This window comes from Python bivittatus, unplaced genomic scaffold, assembly GCF_059951505.1.
Source record: "Python bivittatus isolate LINGU-HERP-01145 unplaced genomic scaffold, Pbiv_v1 ctg000480_np1212, whole genome shotgun sequence".
Taxonomy (NCBI): Eukaryota; Metazoa; Chordata; class Lepidosauria; order Squamata; family Pythonidae; genus Python; species Python bivittatus.
Window position 1 is genome coordinate 61,746,144 of NW_028277075.1, and position 21,916 is coordinate 61,768,059.

General features: G+C 39.2%; 1 protein-coding gene across 1 annotated transcript; it reads right to left on the bottom strand.

The window, feature by feature from the left end:
• Window positions 1-1,835: 1,835 nt before the first annotated feature.
• On the bottom strand, window positions 1,836-20,596 carry MRPL23 (mitochondrial ribosomal protein L23). The gene is made up of 5 exons (XM_007431332.4): window positions 20,472-20,596; window positions 15,881-16,003; window positions 13,599-13,681; window positions 8,984-9,057; window positions 1,836-2,269 (listed from the first exon to the last, which is right to left on the bottom strand). Exons 1-5 carry the CDS (start codon window positions 20,486-20,488, stop codon window positions 2,120-2,122), a joined length of 447 nt encoding a protein of 148 aa, XP_007431394.1. The 5' UTR covers window positions 20,489-20,596; the 3' UTR covers window positions 1,836-2,119.
• Window positions 20,597-21,916: the final 1,320 nt, after the last annotated feature.

A 21,916-nucleotide genomic window follows, 5' to 3' on the forward strand; every position in this document is an offset into this window, starting at 1 on the left:
GTTATTTCTGGTAACTTTTAATGGACTTTTGCTGATTAGGACTGAATGATGAGGCTTTAAGAATTTAGTTACAGATAAGAGATAAGATATCAGAAAAGGTGGTAAGTTACTGAAATTGTTTGTACTTGTCATAATGAAGGGGGAGATAAGTTCTTTATATATTTTTTCTTTTATCTTTACTATCTTTTTCAATTTTTTGTTTTTTCCCTGCACTTTTTTTTTTACTCTTTTATATTTTTCTTAGTTTGTATTCTTTTTATCTTTGTATCTGTAAACTTTAATAAAATTATATAAAAAAAACCAAATATCCATGTATGTGCATGATGTTGCCAAGTTTTGACGGGTTGCACTAGTTTTGAGGCCCATGGCACGCGCACGCACGCACGCACACACGACAATGAATAGATGCAATCTGGGCAGCCAATTCAAGCCAACTAAAGCAGCAAATTGCTTATACAGTACCTGTATCTCTATCTGATTGGTTATCATTATCCTGCAATTATTATTTGCTGTTAAAAGTTCATGAGTTCAATTGAATGTATGTGGGTAATACTTAATTTATGAGCAAAGAACTGGTAGGCAGATGCAAATATGTGTATACACATTATGTGTTATACATAATCATTGCTAATACTGTTGCAGTTTTCAAATTCTATGTAGAATGAATGTAAAAGATTGTGTTGGTTTTGTTGGTTTATTGACCATTGCCACCTGGCAAATACAGTACTAGAGGCGGGGGTGGGGGGGGAGTCACTATTCTTAATGTAAGACATGCCACATTTTGTTTTGCAACATACCTAGTACAAACAGGAACAGAAGTCCAGAAAAAAGCAAGATACTTATTCTTTTATGGGTTAAAATGTACTTGTGCTTATTAGCCAGAGAATGTTAAAAAATCTGGTAAAACTGTTGCTTCCTTTGATTGCTACAGGAGTTTTAAAATTTCTTTTCAACATATATGCATTTTTAAAATCATGTCCTTGGTCTACATTTCTGTAGACTGGATGGTAAGTACTAGTCAGTAGTAAGTAGAGATGTGGGCTGGAAAATTTTCCACTCCAGGCACGTTTGGCGGTTTCAAAGTTGTATGATGTATGCTTTTCAGGTGATTGTTCTAAAAAACTGAAAAGCAGGAATTTCATAGATCTCCCTCCCTTACATAAAAAACATGTAACTCAAATACTTGTGCAGACTATGGATATTGAGCTAAATATACTCATTGGAATTATGTTCATTTGCATAGAAAAAATTCCTGGGAAGTTTTCCAGAAAAAAATCTGATTCAAAGTTTTCCTGAAACCTACATCTGCAGTCAGCATAGACTGCCACCCTATCTACCTTGTGTGATCCCTGAAGTGAAAATCAGGGAACAAAGCATTGGTTCCAAGATTCCATTGTTTCCTATGGCCAGAATGCTCAGAACATTTAAAATTTTGTTCTATCTAACTACAGCCAACTCAGAACATTTTGAGTGGGCTATTTGTCCTGAATTTTAAAAACAATCATTTTCCATTTCTACACACCCCTATTTAAGAATCTCTAGAAACGGAGCCAACAAATAAAGAACATAGGCTGACAATGGCTTTTACTGGATGAGGTTCAGTTGGAATATGCATGTTTTGAGAACTTTTGGCTCCAAGAACACATTATGCCATTTCCACCCCCAAACCAATACTCTATTAATATGAGAAGAATCAAATTCCATATAACACTCCAAGGGCATTACCCCAAAAGTGGCCCAACCCACTCAAAGATTTAGCTTCTCTCATTTCAGTGGTAACCAGATAATTCCAACTTTTAATACCTTCATCACTAGGTGTCATGCAGCCATGTAAATATTCTCTAATGGTTTAATGAAGGACAGATACACCAGTAAGTCTTTCTTCTCTCCAAGCACAAATATGAACTACAGCTGAAGCTGACAAACTTGTCCCACACTTGCCACCTTCTATGTCAAGAGGCTTTTCATTTTTTACCAAAACATCTGTTGCATGAAATAGGGATTAAATATATTTTCAAAGGTCTTCCAAAGATAATGATATTAAAAAAAGAGGACTAAGACTGGGTGAAAGGGTTCATATCCCTCCAAGGTACCCAACCCGAAAACAGCAGATCTTCTATCAGCGCCAAAACCAATTAGGAACATCTCCACGTCTAGGATCGTTCTGCTGCTTCTCTTCATTCACTTTTTTCTCGACCTCTTCATCAACCTCAGGAGCTTTGTCCCCGTCTGGAAACAAGTCTGGAAACTGGAAAGTCTGTCCTGCAGCCTAAAGACAGAAAACAAATGTGTTAAACAACACATGTTTAATCATATGTTCCAGTAGGATCTGTTTCTTCAGATAACTATGGGAAGTTTCAGCTAGTCCAGAAAGCTATTGAAGAAAAGATGCGGAATATTATCTTTTACTCTCTCAGTCTTCCTGTCAAGGGACTCAGAGTAACTGACCCAATATCATTCAGTAATCATCTGGATAAGTAGAGCTTTTAACCTAAGTCACCTCTGTTATAGTCTGAAATCCTAAATAGTATGTTGCATTACCCCTTCCAGTTCTGTGCTACCCAAAAACCAGGCAGGCAAATCTCCATTGCCGATTCAATAGACACACCATAGTTACATTGAAAACACAGTCACTTATGAAATATAGTGCAAGAATTTGTTGTACCACTTGAAATAGCCCCAAGCTAATAAATAAACCTGATCATATCAAACAATTTTTGGGGGTGTGTGTATGTTTTTTTAGCCTTCAATTCACATATCTTGATCTTAATTCCTGATGACTACATAGACAAGTCCATGCAGTGTTCTAGGCAACATTTCTGGAAGTGGTTTGCCATTGCCTTCTTCCTAGGGCTGGGAATGAGTGACTGGCCCAAAGTCATTCAACTGGTTTTGTGCCTATGCCTAAGGAAGGAACAGAACTCAGGTTTCCCCGCTGCTAGTACAGCACCTTAATCATTAGACCAAACTTGCTCTCAATTAAAAAAAAAACAGACTATTCATTTTTAGCAAGAGAAAAAAATATATAATAGAAAATACAGTTCTCAATTGTAGCAGGTGTGACTGCACAAGTCCATGAGAAGGTCTTCAACAGAATCAGAATGCACGATTTTCTTCCATATAGTTATAAAGAGACGATAGACACTATCATACTCCACATACTCAATATTATTGGAGAGCAGGAGTTACAAAGGAAAGGCACAAACATGGTTACCTAATGGCTTCACAAAGAACAGACAGGGCATAGTGGATTGCATAGAAAGCAATGCAGATGAAAGAGAGATTGATAAGAAATGCACTGGAATGGCATACATTTACATGAAGATTTCCTTGATCTACTAAGATTTTTCTTCCATGACAGTAATTATAAAAAGGTTAGTGACACAATTGCTGTTAAAATGCATCTGTTAAGCATAACTGTGATTGGTTCAACATTATTTCTCTAGTTTCTGTCAATAAAACAGAAAATGCCATGTGCATGCATTAAAGCATGGGTCGTGGCTATTTAGTATCTCTGTGTTTGCTATGTAGTAGATTAAAGAAAATATACTAAATAGAATTGTATATATGATATGAATTAAAAAGGGATTTGTGAAGTTATGTAATTCCTGAAATGCAGCATTAAAATTTTCAGCAGTCATTCTCCATAATGAAGAGCATCAATGCCAACACAGAGCGTTGCCACAGACTCAACGTCTCCCATTTGGAAAACAATAATCAACTGACCTTTTAGCTTTTATTTAGCAGCAGGAACCTATTATTCAAGAACAGCATTTTATTCTGTTGACATTATCTATTTTTCCATATTGTATGCAGTGTTGACAATCTCGTTAAAATCAACCCTGTCAGCTTTCCATTCTCTTCAAGTAGAGAACTAAGACTAATAAAACGATCAGACAATAGCATGGCACAGAAAGATGTGTTATAAAAATAACGTCTGGAGCTATTTTGGAAGGTATTTTCCAAAATACCTTAACAGCTTTTGGCCACCACTAAAGAACTAAAAATCAGCGTATAGACTATAAGGGCATTTTTGCTATCCTTCTAAAATCAAAACTTTAATCACAAATGAACTAGGTTTTGCCAACCAATCTAGTCCTCAGTGATTAATCTGAACTTATGAGCAAAGCAACTGGACTCACATAAGTACAACTGTAAGTTTTAATTTTCCTTACTGGGTTTCTATAACAAGCCTCCCATTCCTTCTTGGGCTCCTTAAACATGATCAATTGGTTCCACCCCTTTCTAGTGCTATGATTCTCCAGAGATGGAAATCTTACAGAAGTAGATTTTCAACATCAGCAGGAGACTAAATACCCCTTCTAATATTGTGATTAAAGTGAACGGAATCTCAATGCACAATACTGGGGCATCATTCAAAGTTTTACTTTGATCCAGGCAGTATACTCCTCCCAAAACTACAAAAACTAGTCAATGTCATCACTATGGTTTGTAAAAAGCCATTTCAACACTATGCCTTTAATACTTCAATGAGGAAAGACCAGGCAGTGTTCTGAGAAGTTGTGCAGTTCATGAACGTTCTCTTCTGGGGGTCCACTGAAATCAAAGCCTGGGTATTTTCCAGAAGCAACATATTAGTTTTTGTTTGTTTTAAGGAAAAATTGAACTGGTTCTTATTGGTTGAGAAAAATGGGTTTTGTTTTATTATTTGAAAATGGTGTTGTTCACATTACTTTTAAAAGGACTGGTCAGAATAGAGACATTAAAAAAAAATACTAAAACAACAAATAGAACTCCAAAGACAGCACTGGAAACCCATCAGGAAATGTTTGTATGGTTGCCACCTGCATTTTATACTTGCATGTACAACATCATCATTGACTGATGTTGCTGCGCATACCAGGGTTTGGCTTGCTGCCAAGCTGAGAACTGAGAGGCCTTGTCTATGACAGACACAGCCCTTCTGTCCCAAAAGGAAGGATATGGCCTGTAAAGATGAGCCATGGTTCTAGTCCTTGCGCTTCTAACTTGCTACATTTGTCACTACACTACTAAAGCAAATGACTCAAAGTGGAGTTTCCATGAAGTACCACATATTATCCCATCCTCTTATTTTAAGGCAATGGAGGAATATTCAGACACCACAGAGGACCTGGAGGATACCCTTTTAGCTCTCTAAGGAAGTCCTCACAGTTGCCATTTCAAGGCTGGTCAAAACCAAATATTGAGTAGAAGTCAATCTGTATCTGGAACCTTTTAATAAACAAAAGTCAGTGCAGACAATTTGGCTCTCTCCATCCCTTGTTTTGCCGAGAAATGCTGATCTTGGCTGGAAGCCAGAAAGGATTTGAAACCGCCAAGATATTACACTGAACTCTCAAAACTGAAAGCTTTATAAATCCTCCACAATGCCGTGCAGTAATTTTGCACTGGTTTGACTCTTGCATGCTGAAAGCTTTATGAAAAATAGTTATTGTGCATGTTCAGTAGCTAGTATATTTTGACCATTCTGTAACTTCAATTATATATCAAGGAATAACTGTACCATAAAAGCTGTTTAACTCATTTGAAGTCACATCTGAGTATTTGCAATACATACAATCATTTGGTTAGCGAAGAAAATTAATGGTTAGTGGCCACTTGCAGATAAGCTGTTTTAGCTTACATTATAGCATAACACTTTATGGAAGTAGGGAATATGTAGACTTCCAGTCAATTAAATGCTGCTCTAGCTTGTTCTTAGGGATACTGTGAAATCTGTCGTGCTCATTACTGCAGCTTCCATATAGCCATCGAGGAAACACATTTATGGAACTTCATAATCTTGTCAGTATAAATGTCTGCCCCCAAATCAGAAAAAAAGGATTTTTAAGTTTTCTAACAGATGCAAGTGTTGACTGTACAAACAAGCAGAAACGGAACATAGTTCTCGAGGCACAGAAGCAATTTTCATATTAATGAAGAAGTTGGTTCTAACTTTTGAAACATAAAAAAGGTCTTATAACCAAGGTTACAAAATGTTTTCTCCTAAGGAGGAGGGGGAAAGCACATGAAGAACAAACTGAAACTACAGAAGGTGATACTGACCACAAGCAATAATTTGAGGTCATTTGCAATGGGAGACAAATACCATCTGAACTAGGGAGAAAAAAACCCTACCCTCATTTGCCAAGTTTGGGGTATGAGAGAAAAAGTCCTCTGTCTTCAAGATAACCTGGATTCCTACACATATGAATTAGTTCTCTGCTTTCACCCATACTGCTATGTATTATATGTTGTCCAAGCATCAGCGTTTTCATCTTCCAACGCTTGAATGCAATGATTAATGTGTGCATATTATATTGCATAAGTTGGCCTGGAAATCAGAAGCTGATGACTTCCAGAGTAGGGAAACATAACTGCTGCCTTCAAGACAAAACAGTATTTCTCAGATACCTAAGAATGCCAGCTAGTCAAGAAAGTAATGCAAGGAAGAATAATGCTGCCACCTACTGACTGTTCAAGAAAGCCAACATAAAAAACTTTCCCAAACAGATGACTTTCTTACAAAATTACCTGGAACTTGCCATAAACATGAACTTGCTTAAGCCATGGGTTTGTTTGTGCCAATATAAGGGTGAACCTGAGGTTGAATTAAGACAAAAACAAGGAAGAAAATGATTAAAGATTCCCACCCTTGTCTGCTTCACCTGGATTCACCTTCTGCAAAAATGATCAGCAGGTATGCAGGAATCTAAAATTAAAGCCTCTTACTTTACGTATATTCCTAAAGCCTAGGTAAGACTTCTGAATTAGGATAACTTTTTCAGCATAAAGTAATAGGGTACATTAAAGAGATTTGAATAATGTTTTTCTTCCCACATTTAATAGAATACTGAGTTAAAGACAGGTCAGCTACAAAAATAAAATAGGAACCCCACAGATTTAGCATTTAATTAAAAATAACTATAAACAACTCTTAGAAGATATTATTGGTTAAATACCTTCCAGTCTGGAGCAGACAACAAGTGAGTATTTAGAATAAGATCAACTAAAAAGTATTACATAGGGAAGGACACATTTGTTAAGACTGAAGAAGTATTCCAGCAGTCTACAGGCAGTTAAAGATTGGTAAAAGTCATTTCCCAGATCAGCTATTCTCACTAACCTGTATGGTAAATTATTAGGAATCATAAAGATGCCAAAAAAACCCAAAAACAAAAACAAAAAAACGGCAGAGTCCTGTAACATCAAACTCTCAGAGTGACAAGCCAAGACCAGAAAACATAAGGATAATTCAGTTTAGGTATTAAGTAAACACGTTTTAAAGACCTGCGTCCCTGCCCCTCTCTCAAGTCCAGAAGAAAAGAGGTGCTCAGCCAGACTGAACTTCAGAGGAAAGCCCCAAGACTTTTCACTTGCTTCTGTCTGATGCACCTTCAGAGATGAAATCCTGCCCTCTGAAGTAGGAGGGAGTTAGCTGTGAACAACAGATTTGCCTTACAATAAGACTTATCCAAAAAATTAAGAGAGAGACAGAAAGCACCTACAAATTTTATCAGTATGATTAAATAATTGTTTATATAAATAATAAAATTTATTTAACAATTATTATTAATTGTTAAATAAATGTTTGATTGTTCTCCTACTCAAAAAAGTATGGCTCAGCCACTGGCCAAACCAAGTGCTTTAGAAAATAGCAGAACCTACTCAGGGCCAGCACAGCAGATTAATAACTTGAGTCCATGATATGCAACACTAAGAGAACAGTGTGGAGGAATCAATATCTGGATGTAGTATTAATCTCTATTCCTTTACTGGAGAAGCAGCTGCTACTGGGACAACTGAACTAACAGTGTGTATTGGGGGGAGAAATCAATCTGATATGCAACTTTAATTGTTGTATGCCACCCAGAGTCACCTTCTGTGAGATGGGTGGCTATATAAATATGATAAATAAATAAACAAATAAAAAACTTCACAAGATCCACCAAGGAACTACAGTACAACAGAGCACCAATATATCTCTTCTACCTGACTTTCTAACTTCATCTTTAGTGGCAAGAATGTCCCTGAGCCATGAAAAAGGTCTCCCAGGTATTCCTAGAAAATAAAAAGTAGCTGTAGCTTTGTTTTCAAGTTTGCCCATCTATCCAGAAAAACGGAAAAGTGAACAGTTAATTCTACAAGCAGGAAGGGGCAACTGGAAACCAACTCACTAGTTTACCCCTTGGGGCATAGGTTTTTCTACAAAATGCAAAATGGCCATGGCTGAGTCATTTTGTGAACAGGAAAGTCTCCCCCCACAGCAGCCAGCTTGTCAGAATGCCCACAGCAAGCTTACAAAACTCTAAACCTGCTCATCAGCCCCAAAAGTATTGTCTTCTCTTGAATTACACTGTACAATTAACTAAAAAAAAAAAAAAAACCCCAACCCTCTGTGTATTTGCCTCAACAGCATTCAGTTTATAGAATTTGCTCTCTTCTGATCCAGATGCTGAGGGCTAATAGAGAAATAACAGCAGTTTCAGTTTTATAACTTCCTTCTAGGAACTTGCGGCAAAGCCAAATATTTTCAATTAGAGAATTTCACAATGTCTTATCCTAAGTGCTAAACCTCAGTTTAGCTTTATAATGCAGATTGCTCATGAAGCTTTTCAGAAGAAACCTTCATGGCCCCTTTGGACATGCCACGCATGCCAGCCAGTATAAAACTGAACATTCTCAATATTAGTAGGCCAAGTTATCAATGACAGCATCCTTACTGTTTCTCACTCCTTCAACAGCATGCTACTCCAAGATAATGCCTATGATTTTTCAAGTAGCAGTTTCACCTCCAAAGAACTTAACAGCAGATCCCTTAGACCAGACTGATTGAGATTTGCATCCTGTTTCCCTCAGGGCTCAATCGGGTGCTTTCAAATACCCTCTGGGGAAACAATATCCTCATGGGAGAATTTTGAAACCCATAAATAATTGACTCAACAAAAATCCGACGCAACTCCCTCACTTTCTCAGCTTCAAAACAGATGCATTTACTCACCAGCTGTACATAGGCAACCTTGTAGTCTGGCTTCTTGATTCGTCTATTTTTGTCATCCCTCTGTTTGTTTGAGCCTGTTAAATAGACCAACATATTGACTTACCAAAAGCTAACGATTCCTTTTCCCTACCCTTTCAGTTAGAGAAAACAAAAATCATATTTACGTGATGTCTAGAAAGGAGCCTGTGGCTACTCCTAAGTGGGTAAACTCTTCTCTCAGAGCAGAAGTATTTAGGACTGGGGCATTAATCATGCAGCAATTTTACTGCTTTACAAGCTACTGAATCCCATACTCACATTAGACAGGACAAAGAAACGAGATACAATGCTCATTTGACAGGAATGCCTCAAAAACAAGTTTTTGCCTGCTTCTTTATGAAATCTTTTCAGATTTTTGACCAGCGCCAACTCTTCTCAGTCTCTCAGGGTTAAACATTCCCAGTGTCTTGCATTTCTTTTCAAAATACTTAGTTTCTAGTTCCCTTGTCATCCTTGCACTTCTTCTTTGAACCTGTTTCACTTTTTTCCTCAATCACTTTCTCTAAATTTGTTCCAGTTTGTTCTAATAACCAACTTATGTTTTCTCTTCCAGAATAGAAAGTGCTCAGAATAGAACATGCTACTGAGGTGGGACTGACCATCATAGGGTCAGATGAGGAATTTTTACTTCTTGTGATTTAGAAACCATCCTTTTATTCATGCAGCCTTTTGGTACAGCCACATTGCACTGCTATCTCATCTTTTCAATCAATCAGTGTTCACAAATCCTACTGCCAAATCAGATGTCCCTCATCTTTACACCTATTGCATTTGATTTCTGTTTCCTAACTGAATAATTTGGTATTTAACTCTGTTAAATTTCCTTATGTTGGCTTAAGCCTATGTCTCTAGCCTGTTTAGACCATTCTGAATTTTATCTTTGTCTTCTAACTTGCCCAGCTGTATGTCATTTGCAAATTTCATGGGCATCTCACCACTTCCTCATCCAGGTTCACAGTCACCCACTGAATGGACTACTGCAATGCACTCTACATGGAGCTCTTCTTGTGAAGAGCATCTGGAAACTACAGCTGGCTCAGAATGTGGCTGCAAGGGCAGTTAGGTGTGCTCCTTGATCAGCACTCATTACACCTCTGCTCCGTGAGCTGCACTGGCTACTAGTATGCTTCCAGGTTCAATTCAAGGTGCTGATGATGACATGGCCTGGTTCATGGCATGGAACCAGGTTATTAGAGGGACTGCCTCCCCCTGGTTACATCTACCCATCCCATTAAATCCTGCAAGAGAGGCATGCATTGGGTCCCATCTATTAGGGAATGCCATCAGGCGGGGAAGAGAGCCTTTTCCGTCAGGGTGCCCACCCTTTGGAACATCACCCCCCAACCCCAGAGATCAGATTGGCCCCAAACCTACTGGTCTTTTGTAAGGCTTTAAAAATGTGGCCTTTAGGGATCTGGGTGTGCAGTGGGGCCAGTTCAATGGTAAGGTTGAGTGTTGTTGACTGTTTTTATATTTCACCTGTGGATTACATTATATGATTTTTTATATGGTTTTATATTGTTTTGTTTTTTATCTTGTTTTTAATTGCTATAAGCCACCCAGCATTATATATTTGAGGTCGGTGGCTATATAAATTGAAATATTAAATAAAGTTATTAATACAAATATTGACTTCTGTGGCAGCCCACTCAATATCATGTTTGATGAGCCCTCTGAGAATATTTTTCAAGGCAGCCCTACCATCCAGCCCACAATCAAATCTTGCTAATCAGAATGTCATGGGACACTTTGTCAGATGCTCTGTTGAAATCAAGATGCAATACGTCTACAGCACTCCTACAATCTATTCTGGAACTGATATCACTGTGATTCTTCCTTCTTTCCTATCGGCTTTAGAATTGTCACAGGTACCTATATTAAGTACTGATCTATAGTTCTCTGCCTCCTACTACCCTCTCCCCTTTTTAAATAAAAGTCAATATTTGTCTTCTTCCCATCATCTACCATTTCACCCATTCTCCAGGATTTTTCAAAGATAACACACAAAGGGTCAATCATACCAACAGTATGGCCCTTAATATGATGTAATTCAACCAGCCCCGGAGATTTAAATTCATGTTTCTCTTACCCTTAAATTTCATTCCTCTTTATCCTGTTCTTCACCATTTTCAAGTGAAATACAGATCCTCTTCTTGGAGAACACTGAACCAAATTAAGAGTTCAGCAGCAGTGCCTCCCCCCCTGCTCCCGCCTTGCTGTTACTGTTGATGTTGTTACCTGTTAGCATTTTGCTATTTTTATGGAGTAGTTGATATCTTTTCTCTTTTATTTTGAACATATCTAAAGAAGCCTTTTTTGTTACTCTTAACACTCATTCACCAGCCTCAGCTCATTCAGAACTTTTGCTTTCTTGACAGCAGTTCTTCAGTTGCAGATTGCCTATATTCTTCCTTTGTAACTTAGCCTTTATTATCAGTATCCTTTTTTGTTTTCAGATCCCTAGTAAGCTTTTTGTGTACAGACATTTGCTTCTTTTGCTGTCCTCCCTCATTTGATTTGTTTGTAACTGTGCTTTTACTATCTTTTTTTATAAACTCCCACCCACCATAAGCTCCTTTTTCCAATAGCTGTTTTTGCCACAAAACCCTACTTATCACTGCTCCAAATGAAAAATTCATTTCCCTAGAGTTTGAGATATGTGTTCAACTACACTCAGTTGTTTTTAGTTTTAACATCAAGAACTCCAACATTACGTAGTCACTTTCCCCAATATTTCTTATACATCCATATTATCATCAACTACAACTTTGTTTTAAGCTAATATCAAGTCAAGGGTAGTCAATACTTTTCTTCCATTCTGTGACAGAGAAAGGTGACAGCAAAACAAGTCATATATTTTCTAGAAGGTCTATGCTTGGAAGAGTTTATCTCTCAACAGGTGTTGCATAACTGAAGCTCTCCATCATTTCAAATTTCTTTGAAATAGCCACAGTTTAGTTCCAGAAGGCACCTTATATACCATTACCTTGACTGGGTGATAGTAGACATCAAAATGGTATTTACAGTAGTCCTTGACTTACGACTATTTGTTCAGCGACTGTTTGAAGTTACAATACCGCTGAATGAATGGAGGTTACGACTGCTTCTCAGAGTTCTGGCTCTCCCAGCACCCCCATGGTCACATGATCATGATCTGGGTGCTTGACAACCTGTTTGCGCTTACGACCAGTTGCCGAGTGCCCCAAGCTCACATGATCACCATTTGCAACCGTCCATGCTGGCTTCCCCAGAAAAATCAAAGGGGAAGCCAGCAGGGAAGATTGCAAGTCACTGGGGTAAGTCTCCTCCACCCACACACCCTCCCCCAACCCCTCTGTGCTCACACTGTGCTGGCCACTCATGCACCCCCACACATCCTCCCTGGCCTGGGCCGGATCCCCGCACACCCTCGCTTACCCATGCAGGACTTTTCGTGCCCCCTCCCCAACCCGTGTGGCACCCTCCATGCACCCTCCCCAACCCACACAGCACTCTCACACACAACCATGCACACTCCCTGACCCGCATGGCACCTCTTGCACACCCTCCCTGACACCCCCGCCCACCCCCTCGCCCCCTCCCCCACCCCCACCCGGCAACAGCCAGTTATCTGTCTGCAGGCCTGGGACTTGCAACTTCCTGCCAGCTTTCCCACTGACTTTGTAGGAAGCCAGCAGGAAGTTGCCTCACCGAACAACTGTGAGATTCAGTTAATGACAGCAACTGGGACTGCAGGTATTGCCGCAACTAAGCGAGGTGGTCACACTTTACGACTTTACTGCTTAGTGATGGAAATTCCAGTTCCAATGGCCATCCTAAATCGAGGACTACCTGTATTTTATTTATTTCCTCATTTATTTTAACCCAAATGTTTTACAATATCACCAAGTTCATTCACTAGGATTTCTGAGGTGTGGGTATTTGAACATACAATGTAACTCCTCTTCCCTCCTTTCTATTCTGTCTGTTCCTTTTGACCAGACTATATCCTTCAGTTACTATACTAAAGCCATGGAAGTCATCCCATCGGGCCTCTGTTACATCTTTTGAATTTTATTTGTCTTTTTCTGTTAACAGCTTAAAGTTATCCTATTGAACTCCCACAGTCTCAGCATTTGTTTCAAGATGGTAAAAGTAATGAACTACCATTTTCTTCAGAAAACTACCTACCTACCTTCTTCTACAGATGTACTTTCTTAACCCAGTTCTGCTGTATTTTATCTGCAGTGCTGCCTGGCACAAACCCAACAGGATTTGAATCTTTTTATCCTAAAATATTATTATATGAAGTGAAATAACTTTATTTAAGAAGGTTAATTCAAGTATCAGATTTGGACTAGAACAATACTTTTTAAATTAATGTAATCTCATGTTTGATTCTTTCAAAAAGAAAAAAAAGTAATGAAAAAATCCAATTCATATAGGAATTGACTAATTTGCAAAGAAAAATAAACTTGCACTAATCAATAGCCAGCAATTGCTTCTTTAAATAGCTAAGATTTGGAAGAGAAAAACTACGTGAAAGAGAGTTTTGTCAATAAACAGAATAATGAATGTTCTTCAGATGAAGACTCACCATGCTGTATCCTGGTTCGAACAGCAGCTACTGGTACATTATATATTTTTTCAAGGTAGTCTTTCAATTCTATTCTTGTCATGCTGTACCAAATGCAAGCAAACAGTTGAAGCACATTAAGGAATAATGTCAGCATATTAATTTCAGTAAGGATAATTAGTGTTATTTAGTAATCCCTGTCTCTGAAAGAAGCATACTGATATATTAGAAAACTATTCTATTAACAATGTGAAAACTAACAAAGATCAATCCAGATAAGCAAAAGATCTTGTGGCAGGTCCCAGAGATCAAGAGGAATGGTTAAACATGAGGCTACATTCCCCCAAAACAGATTCTCCCCAGATTTCTGCTGGAACACAAACTGAGACTGAGTGGAGCAACCTGGATGAAGTCTAGCTAGCATTTGCCCTTGCCCACCATAGTGGGGGCAGACAGGATTACACTATTTAAATTTTCCATCTTGGCAAAGCTTTTTTAAAACTTTAACTTTTTTTTTTTTTTAAAGCTCGCCTGCTTACAGTAGTGTTGGGCTTTGTGAAGAGCTGAAGATTCTTCCCTGACACTTTTAGGATTAGCTAAGTAATAATGCAGCCATTCCAGGAACCACCTGGAAAAAAGTGAATTTTTTTTTCTTTAGTTAAAAGAAATACAGAGGAAAAACTCCCAGGCACCTAAACATTTATAAAATATGCAATCCTGATCGACTTCCAGGTTCAGTCTGGAAAATGTTACTATAGATCAGCGCTTCTCAACCTCAGCAACTTTAAGCTGTGTGGACTGGCTGGGGGATTCTGGGAGTTGAAGTCCGCACAGCTTAAAGTTGCTGAGGTTGAGAAACACCTCTGTAGCTCATCCTGATTTTCAATTTAAAACATTCAGCACTGGAAATCTGCTCCCTAAAGTGGATGATTAAATAGAGTGAGTCTACCCTAGTCTGCTAAACCCCAGTCTGAAGTTGGCAAAGGTTTGAATTATATTCAATATAGAAGTTACATTTTATCTTATCTACTAACTGTAACATTGCCTGGAGAATCCAGACTTCACTTCAGTCATTCAAAATCAATATTCATCAGGACAGAACAGTAAAGTATAAATCAATTTAATTTTTTAAAAAAGCTTATATTGTCACCTATGCAAGGCAGTCACTGAAGATGGTTTAAAATGTGAACTGCTTCAAAATGTCATTTCTGAAACCTGGATTGGAGCCAATCTGTCAGATTATATCACAGTGATTCTTCACCTCACCAACTATCAATCACTCCTAGACTCCAGCTAAGAGGCCAGGACCTGAACATCTCAAGAACTTCCTGTTTCCCAATCCTGTCCCCCCCCCAAAAAAAATCTCCATCCATTCAAATGTGGTAGCACCTCTATCAGGTCACATACAATTAATGCTGGCAGTTCAGTACTTTATCAACTTATATTCCACTTCAACCACAAAATGATTCCAGGTGGCTTACAAAATAGGATTAAAACATCAAGTTTGAAAAAGAAAAAGAACAAAAAAAGAACAAAATCAACAGTATATCATGCACATTGGGGAAAAATAATTAAGCAAGCAAATTTCCAACCCACCACCATCAGGGAACCAGACACCCTGTCCCAGGTCCTGTCAGAAGAGGCATTTTTTTTACAGTTTTCTGAAAGCCCAACAGGACCAGGGCCATGAGGAACTCTTGTCACCTCAGCATAGACATGGCAGTACAGCATCATTCCTTGTAAAAACTGCAGTTTGCTGCAAAGCCATCATCCCCAGTGAAGTTCTCTTCAGAAGGGTTGCATCACAAACCCCACCATCTTCACACACCATGGCTTCTTTCTTTTTTCACACTGCTCCACTAGAGGCCAGATATAATTAAGTAGCTGGTTTGTTATGAAGATGCTGCCCCACAAAAGAAAATACTGTAACCTAGGTCAACATATACTTTTCCAGTAGAAGACAACTCCCATAGCTTCCTTTACATAAGCTGGGGAAGGAAACGGACTGTTTCAGAATTCTCCCAAGTCTCTATCTGGTCCAGCAGAAAAGAATCAGTCCACTGAGATATGGACAGGGAGGTGTAAGAATAACCACCCTTTATAGGAACTCCTCAGGGTTGTGGAACAGCCTACAGGGAACACAGTGCACACACACATGAACAATCAAACAAGCTTCAGTCGTTACCGATAACTTTGCATGATGTATTTGCTTCCCCACTAGGGCATTCTGAGAAACTGGGTGACATTCTCCTGAATGTTTTAACTCAAGAAGCAAACGTGTTACCTTCCCTGTATCTACTTACTCCATGGGGATCCGGAATTGCACTGTATCTTCCGGCAGCGGGATGCCAGGCCTCACCAGTGTCAAGAAGTAATCTGTCCGGAAAATTCTCGTTGGAGGATTTCCTAACTGATAAAGGGGATAACTGCAGACAAAGAAAATAAATATGTCTGAAAACTATGGAATTCTTGTAAAACAGTTTCAAATGTAAAGCATGCAGAGAATGTAAAATCTGACTAGAAATTTTATTTAAAATAAGCAGTATTTTTGCCTTATGTACATATGCTTAAAGAAAGGAAGCAATACAAATGAATATGCTGTGTTCCCAATAATCTTCTCCAACCTTAAATATAGTCGTATTAATTAGGCTTTCTATTCCATGGTGTAGCAGAATAAAGTGAAGAATAAAGTAAGTAAAATAAATGATAAAATAAAGCAACAGGAAATTATTCCTTCATTCAGAACTTTGAACCTTGGGGTAATACTTACTCACTGCAGTGAGATGGGCGATGACAAATTTGAAATATAAATAAATATAAACACTTCAGCTGTTAGGGTGACTTAGAGCTCCTAAATACATATTTACATGCTTATTAGCAAGTTATTATTAAATTAGTAAATTGTTAAATTTAATACATTATTATTAAACTAAATGTTCAGAGGCTTTTTTGCCCTAGAAGCAATGGTATCATCAATATCTTCCAGAAGACTATCTGGACAATTCCCGTTCTCGTAAGAAGAAAACAGTGATACTATTTCCTGTGTAAATAGAGTTATTGAGAATGAAAACTGTATGAGTTTACAGTAGCAGAATAACATGAAAGCGGCAACCTTATGCTAAAAGCAGGAGGTGTATTTGATTTACAGGAAATCTTATGGCTATCTCATTAGATGTAAACAAGTTAACAGCAGGAACAAGTAACTAAAGCAATCAGATAAATAATAATAATAAAGTAAATGAGGAAAATATGAAAGTACAAGAGAAACACTTCACCAGAATAATTTTACATTTACAGTACTTAAACTCTGGATCTACTTCAAATATTATAAAATCCTTCTACAAATAATGTTCTCTGGAAATTAAATAGGATTTGTATATATATATTACGAGATATCACCGTTAGGTGGCTAAGCTATTCCTTATGTTTTCCCAGTAACAAGCCTTCCTTCATATCTGCAGAACCACAAAATAACGCAGGAATAAAAGCCTTTGTCAAACGGCATGTTATCATTCCTAATTCCAAGTGATTTCAAAGATTTTGGAGATGGAAGCATTTATTTAAGTCGCTAGGGCATTCAGTAGACAAATTTCACAGATAATGAACAGGAAACATGCAAACTTCCAGAGTACAAAGCTACCAGGGAAAACAAATTAAGAGCTAGAATCCTTCACTAGAACGAGTGTGGAATTAACATCTTTGCACCTGACAAGGAGAGGTCAGGATACATATGCAAGGATCACAGGAGAGAATGTAAAGCTAAAAGGTAGTTGAGCGTATTCTTACAGTCCTGCAGAGTACATTTCTGATTCTGTAATTTATGTAGGTTATCTACTGAAATAAATGTAGGAGAGAAAGAGCAGAGGGATACAAAAGTGACCCTTTGGAGAAATATTTTAGTGAAGACTTTCTACCTACAGGTAAGACAATCATGTGCAAAGGGTCAAGAAATATATCCTCTTTCTAAAATTGAAACCTATGCCCTTCTCTAAGTATTGATTAACAGGTATTAAAGCTGCATCTAAGGTTGTATCTAAAGTTGCATCATTTGTGTTCATTTTGGTGTTTGGATGATTTTACTAGTAAATAATCATTAAAAAAGCCTTTCCTGACCCGAGTTATAAATTGTAAGTAATCACAATCACATCTATATGGGGTCTCCCTTGGCTTCTCAGCTCTATGTCATCATGAAGTGGGAAGTGATTTGTCATGGACTTGTTTCAATTTGATTTTGAAGTAAACAGAATATTAATCCTAGACAGGAGGCAATGGCAAACTTAATAAGCACATTTCAGTAAGAAAGATATTTTGATAACAGAGATCAGAATAAAGCAAGAGTTTTTAAGGGGTAACAAATAGCTATAAAAGTTATACACCAAGAAAGAAGTAGTTGCCTTCTGAATTATAGATTTAGAGACAAATACTAAGAGTACTACAAATAGCAAGAAAAAATGAATTGGCCTTGGATGAAATAAATTGAGGGGATGATCAGCAAGCAAAAACAACTATACTTTGAGCATGTGATGGGAGGAAATTTTGGACCAGAAACCTCTATTATGCTGGGCAAGGCTGAAAAATGTCTAAGAAGAGGAATACAATCGGGTAGATGGACAGGATCAAATAAATTATTGGAATGTCCTTGGAAGAGCTGCAAATTATGACTAGAAACAGATTGAGACGATGGGCATTTGTCCACGCAGTGACTTGGAATCAAACCAACGTGATGACACTTAATAACAGCTAAGTATCATTATCTGTCACACAATAAAAACCAAGTGTTATACAACGAACAGACACATACAGTCAGGTCCAGAAATATTGGGACATCGACACAATTCTAACATCTTTGGCTCTATACACCACCACAATGGATTTGGAATGAAACAAACACAATGTGCCTTAACTGCAGACTGTCAGCTTTAATTTGAGGGTATGTACATCCAACTCAGGTGAACGGTATAGGAATTACAACAGTTTGCATATGTGCCTCCCACTTGTTAAGGGACCAAAAGTAATGGGACAGAATAATAATCATACATCAAACTTTCCCTTTTTAATACTTCGTTGCAAATCCGTTGCAGTCAATCACAGCCTGAAGCCTGGAACGCATAGACATCACCAGACGCTGGGTTTCATCCCTGGTGATGCTCTGCCAGGCCTCTACTGCAAATGTCTTCAGTTCCTGCTTGTTCTTGGGGCATTTTCCCTTCAGTTTTGTCTTCAGCAAGTGAAATGCACGCTCAATGGGATTCAGGTCAGGTGACTGACTTGGCCATTGCATAACATTCCACTTCTGTCCCTTCAAAAACTCTTTGGTTGCTTTTGCAGTATGCTTTGGGTCATTGTCCATCTGTACTGTGAAGCGCCGTCCAATGAGTTCTGCAGCATTTGGCTGAATGTGAGCAGATAATATTGCCCGAAACACTGCAGAATTCATCCTGCTGCTTTTGTCAGCAGTCACATCATCAATAAATACAAGAGAACCAGTTCCATTGGCAGCCATACATGCCCACGCCATGACACTACCACCACCATGCTTCACTGATGAGGTGGTATGCTTAGGATCATGAGCAGTTCCTTTCCTTCTCCATACTCTTCTCTTCCCATCACTCTGGTACAAGTTGATCTTGGTCTCATCTGTCCATAGGATGTTGTTCCAGAACTGTGAAGGCTTTTTTAGATGTCGTTTGGCAAACTCTAATCTGGCCTTCCTGTTTTTGAGGCTCACCAATGGTTTACATCTTGTGGTGAACCCTCTGTATTTACTCTGGTGAAGTCTTCTTTTGATTGTTGACTTTGACACACATACACCTACCTCCTGGAGAGTGTTCTTGATCTGGCCAACTGTTGTGAAGGGTGTTTTCTTCACCAGGGAACGAATTCTTCGGTCATCCACCACAGTTGTTTTCCGTTGTCTCCCGGATCTTTTGGTGTTGCTGAGCTCACCGGTGCGTTCCTTCTTTTTGAGAATGTTCCAAATAGTTGTTTTGGCCATGCCTAATGTTCTTGCTATTTCTCTGATGGGTTTGTTTTGTTTCTTCAGCCTAATGATGGCTTGCTTCACTGACAGTGACAGCTCGTTGGATCTCATCTTGAGAGTTGACAGCAACAGATTCCAAATGCAAATAGCACACTTGAAATGAACTCTGGGCCTTTTATCTGCACATTGTAATTGGGGTACTGAGGGGATATCACACACCTGGCCATGGAACAGCTGAGAAGCCAATTGTCCCATTACTTTTGGTCCCTTAACAAGTGGGAGGCACATATGCAAACTGTTGTAATTCCTACACCATTCACCTGAGTTGGATGTACATACCCTCAAATTAAAGCCTACAGTCTGCAGTTAACGCACATTGTGTTTGTTTCATTCCAAATCCATTGTGGTGGTGTATAGAGCCAAAGATGTTAGAATTGTGTCGATGTCCCAATATTTCTGGACCTGACTGTAGGAGGGAACGATGAAGGCGGGAAAGGGCACATGCTTTACTTAATCCAAAGAGAAAAATATTTTGGAAAATCCACTTTCTCTTTCTGCTCTTTTGAAAACAAAGGAAGCCGAACACGTGAGGAGGCGTTACGCGTGCTTTACAAAGTACCTCCTGGAATAGGGCGCTGCACAAAACTAACATTGTCAATTTCGAAATGTTTCGTTCCCAGGGCAACCTGCGAGCTTGCCGTTGTATTTTCAAGAGTACCGCGTTAAAACGATCTAGCCCTAAAACGAAAGCGGAGATAGGCGACCCGGGGAAGGCGCGCGCGCCCCCGCTTTGCAGGCGGGGAGCCCCCGAGAACACGCCCGCAGGGCCCAAGGAGGGGACTGCCCCGCGCTCAGCTGAGCCGCCGCGGTGAGGCAAAGCACGGCACCTTTGGCTTTGCTCGGGGGGTACTCACAAGATCCTCCGAGCCATAACTCCCACTTCGCTCAGCCGGCGCCCTCATCCGCTGCGGAAGAGCGGAAGAATATCCGGGGAACGAAGACCGCATAGAGATAGGAAAGCAGACTCGCAACGGCGTTGAAGCGCTGCACACTTGAATTCAGCAGTTCAGCTTCTCTGTTTCAGCGCTGCAGGAAAGCGGTGAGAGCGGTCAGGAAGCTGCAAAGACGGGATTCGGGTTTCCATCGACGGGGTGAATTAAGGCGGCAGCACCAACTCTTCCTACCAAGCCTAAACCGTTCCCGAAGACACGAGTGAAGAGTCTCGGGTTGGACTCGCACGTGGTGGGGGAAGTACATTTCTCCGAGGTTTCAAACTGCGAGGCTATGAGAGCCCAAGGATCACCGTATGTAGCTTTTCTGTATATCCGCATCGAAAATTCAGAAATCAAAAAAGAAAGTGGCACCAATATAAAATTAAATACTCTGATTTTTTTCTCTCTCTCTTTTTTTAAACATATCTTTTCTGTGCACGGCTGTTAGCCCTGCTAGGTGGTTCAGGGTTAGTAGGATTGGCTAGCCTGGTCAGGTGACAGCATCTGGATGACCTTGACTCATCTCGAAGAATACTATGGAGAACCAGACCTGGAGGTGTCAGTCTTCAAGGTGAAGGGTTGGAAATTTGGGGAGAGTGAGGGGCACACCTCAGAATGATGCAATGGCAAACCACTTTACTACGTAGAGCAGGGTTTCCCAAACTGTGAGGTGTACCTTCCTTAGGGAGATGCAGACAGGGTCCAGGGGAGGTATGAAGAACCTTTTAGTTGTCCATTGTTACAATAAATCCACCTTTCCCAAAGTTTCATTGTATTGTTTTCATTGTTCATTTGTGTTCATTTTGGTGTTTGGATTTTTAGGGGAGGTGTGTACATTAAGATTATACTAAAGACTTATTCAAAAAAAACCCTTTAAACCTGGTTTTTCTCCCAAGCCTTGGACTAAACTGAATTGTGGAGCCCTCAAGAGTGCTCTATCTGATGTGGAGATATGTTGATTCTTCTATGTCAGTGTTCACCTTTCAATAAGTTGTTGTGTTTTATTTGTTTTTAATATCGCATGATGCCTAGAGTCATTCTGCATGTGGCATCTGCACAAAAATGTAAGAACAGTTTTGGAGGGTACTACACTAAACTCATAGATTGCACCATTTTTTTTCAAAAGGTTTTTTTCTAGGATTATTTGCTACTTGACCTGCAAATATTGAGATGACCACTAGATGGCAGGAAAGAGTCACAGAAAACTTCTAAGTCTTCTCTGCCATGTATGGATGGCTCAGAATATTGCAGCTCAGAGATGGTAGCACTAGTTCATGGATGGAACTCCTCAGTTCATATGCTCTTTGGCTACCCATCAGTCAGCAAACAGCTACACTACCCAGAAATTTGCTCTCCCTTTTAGCTAT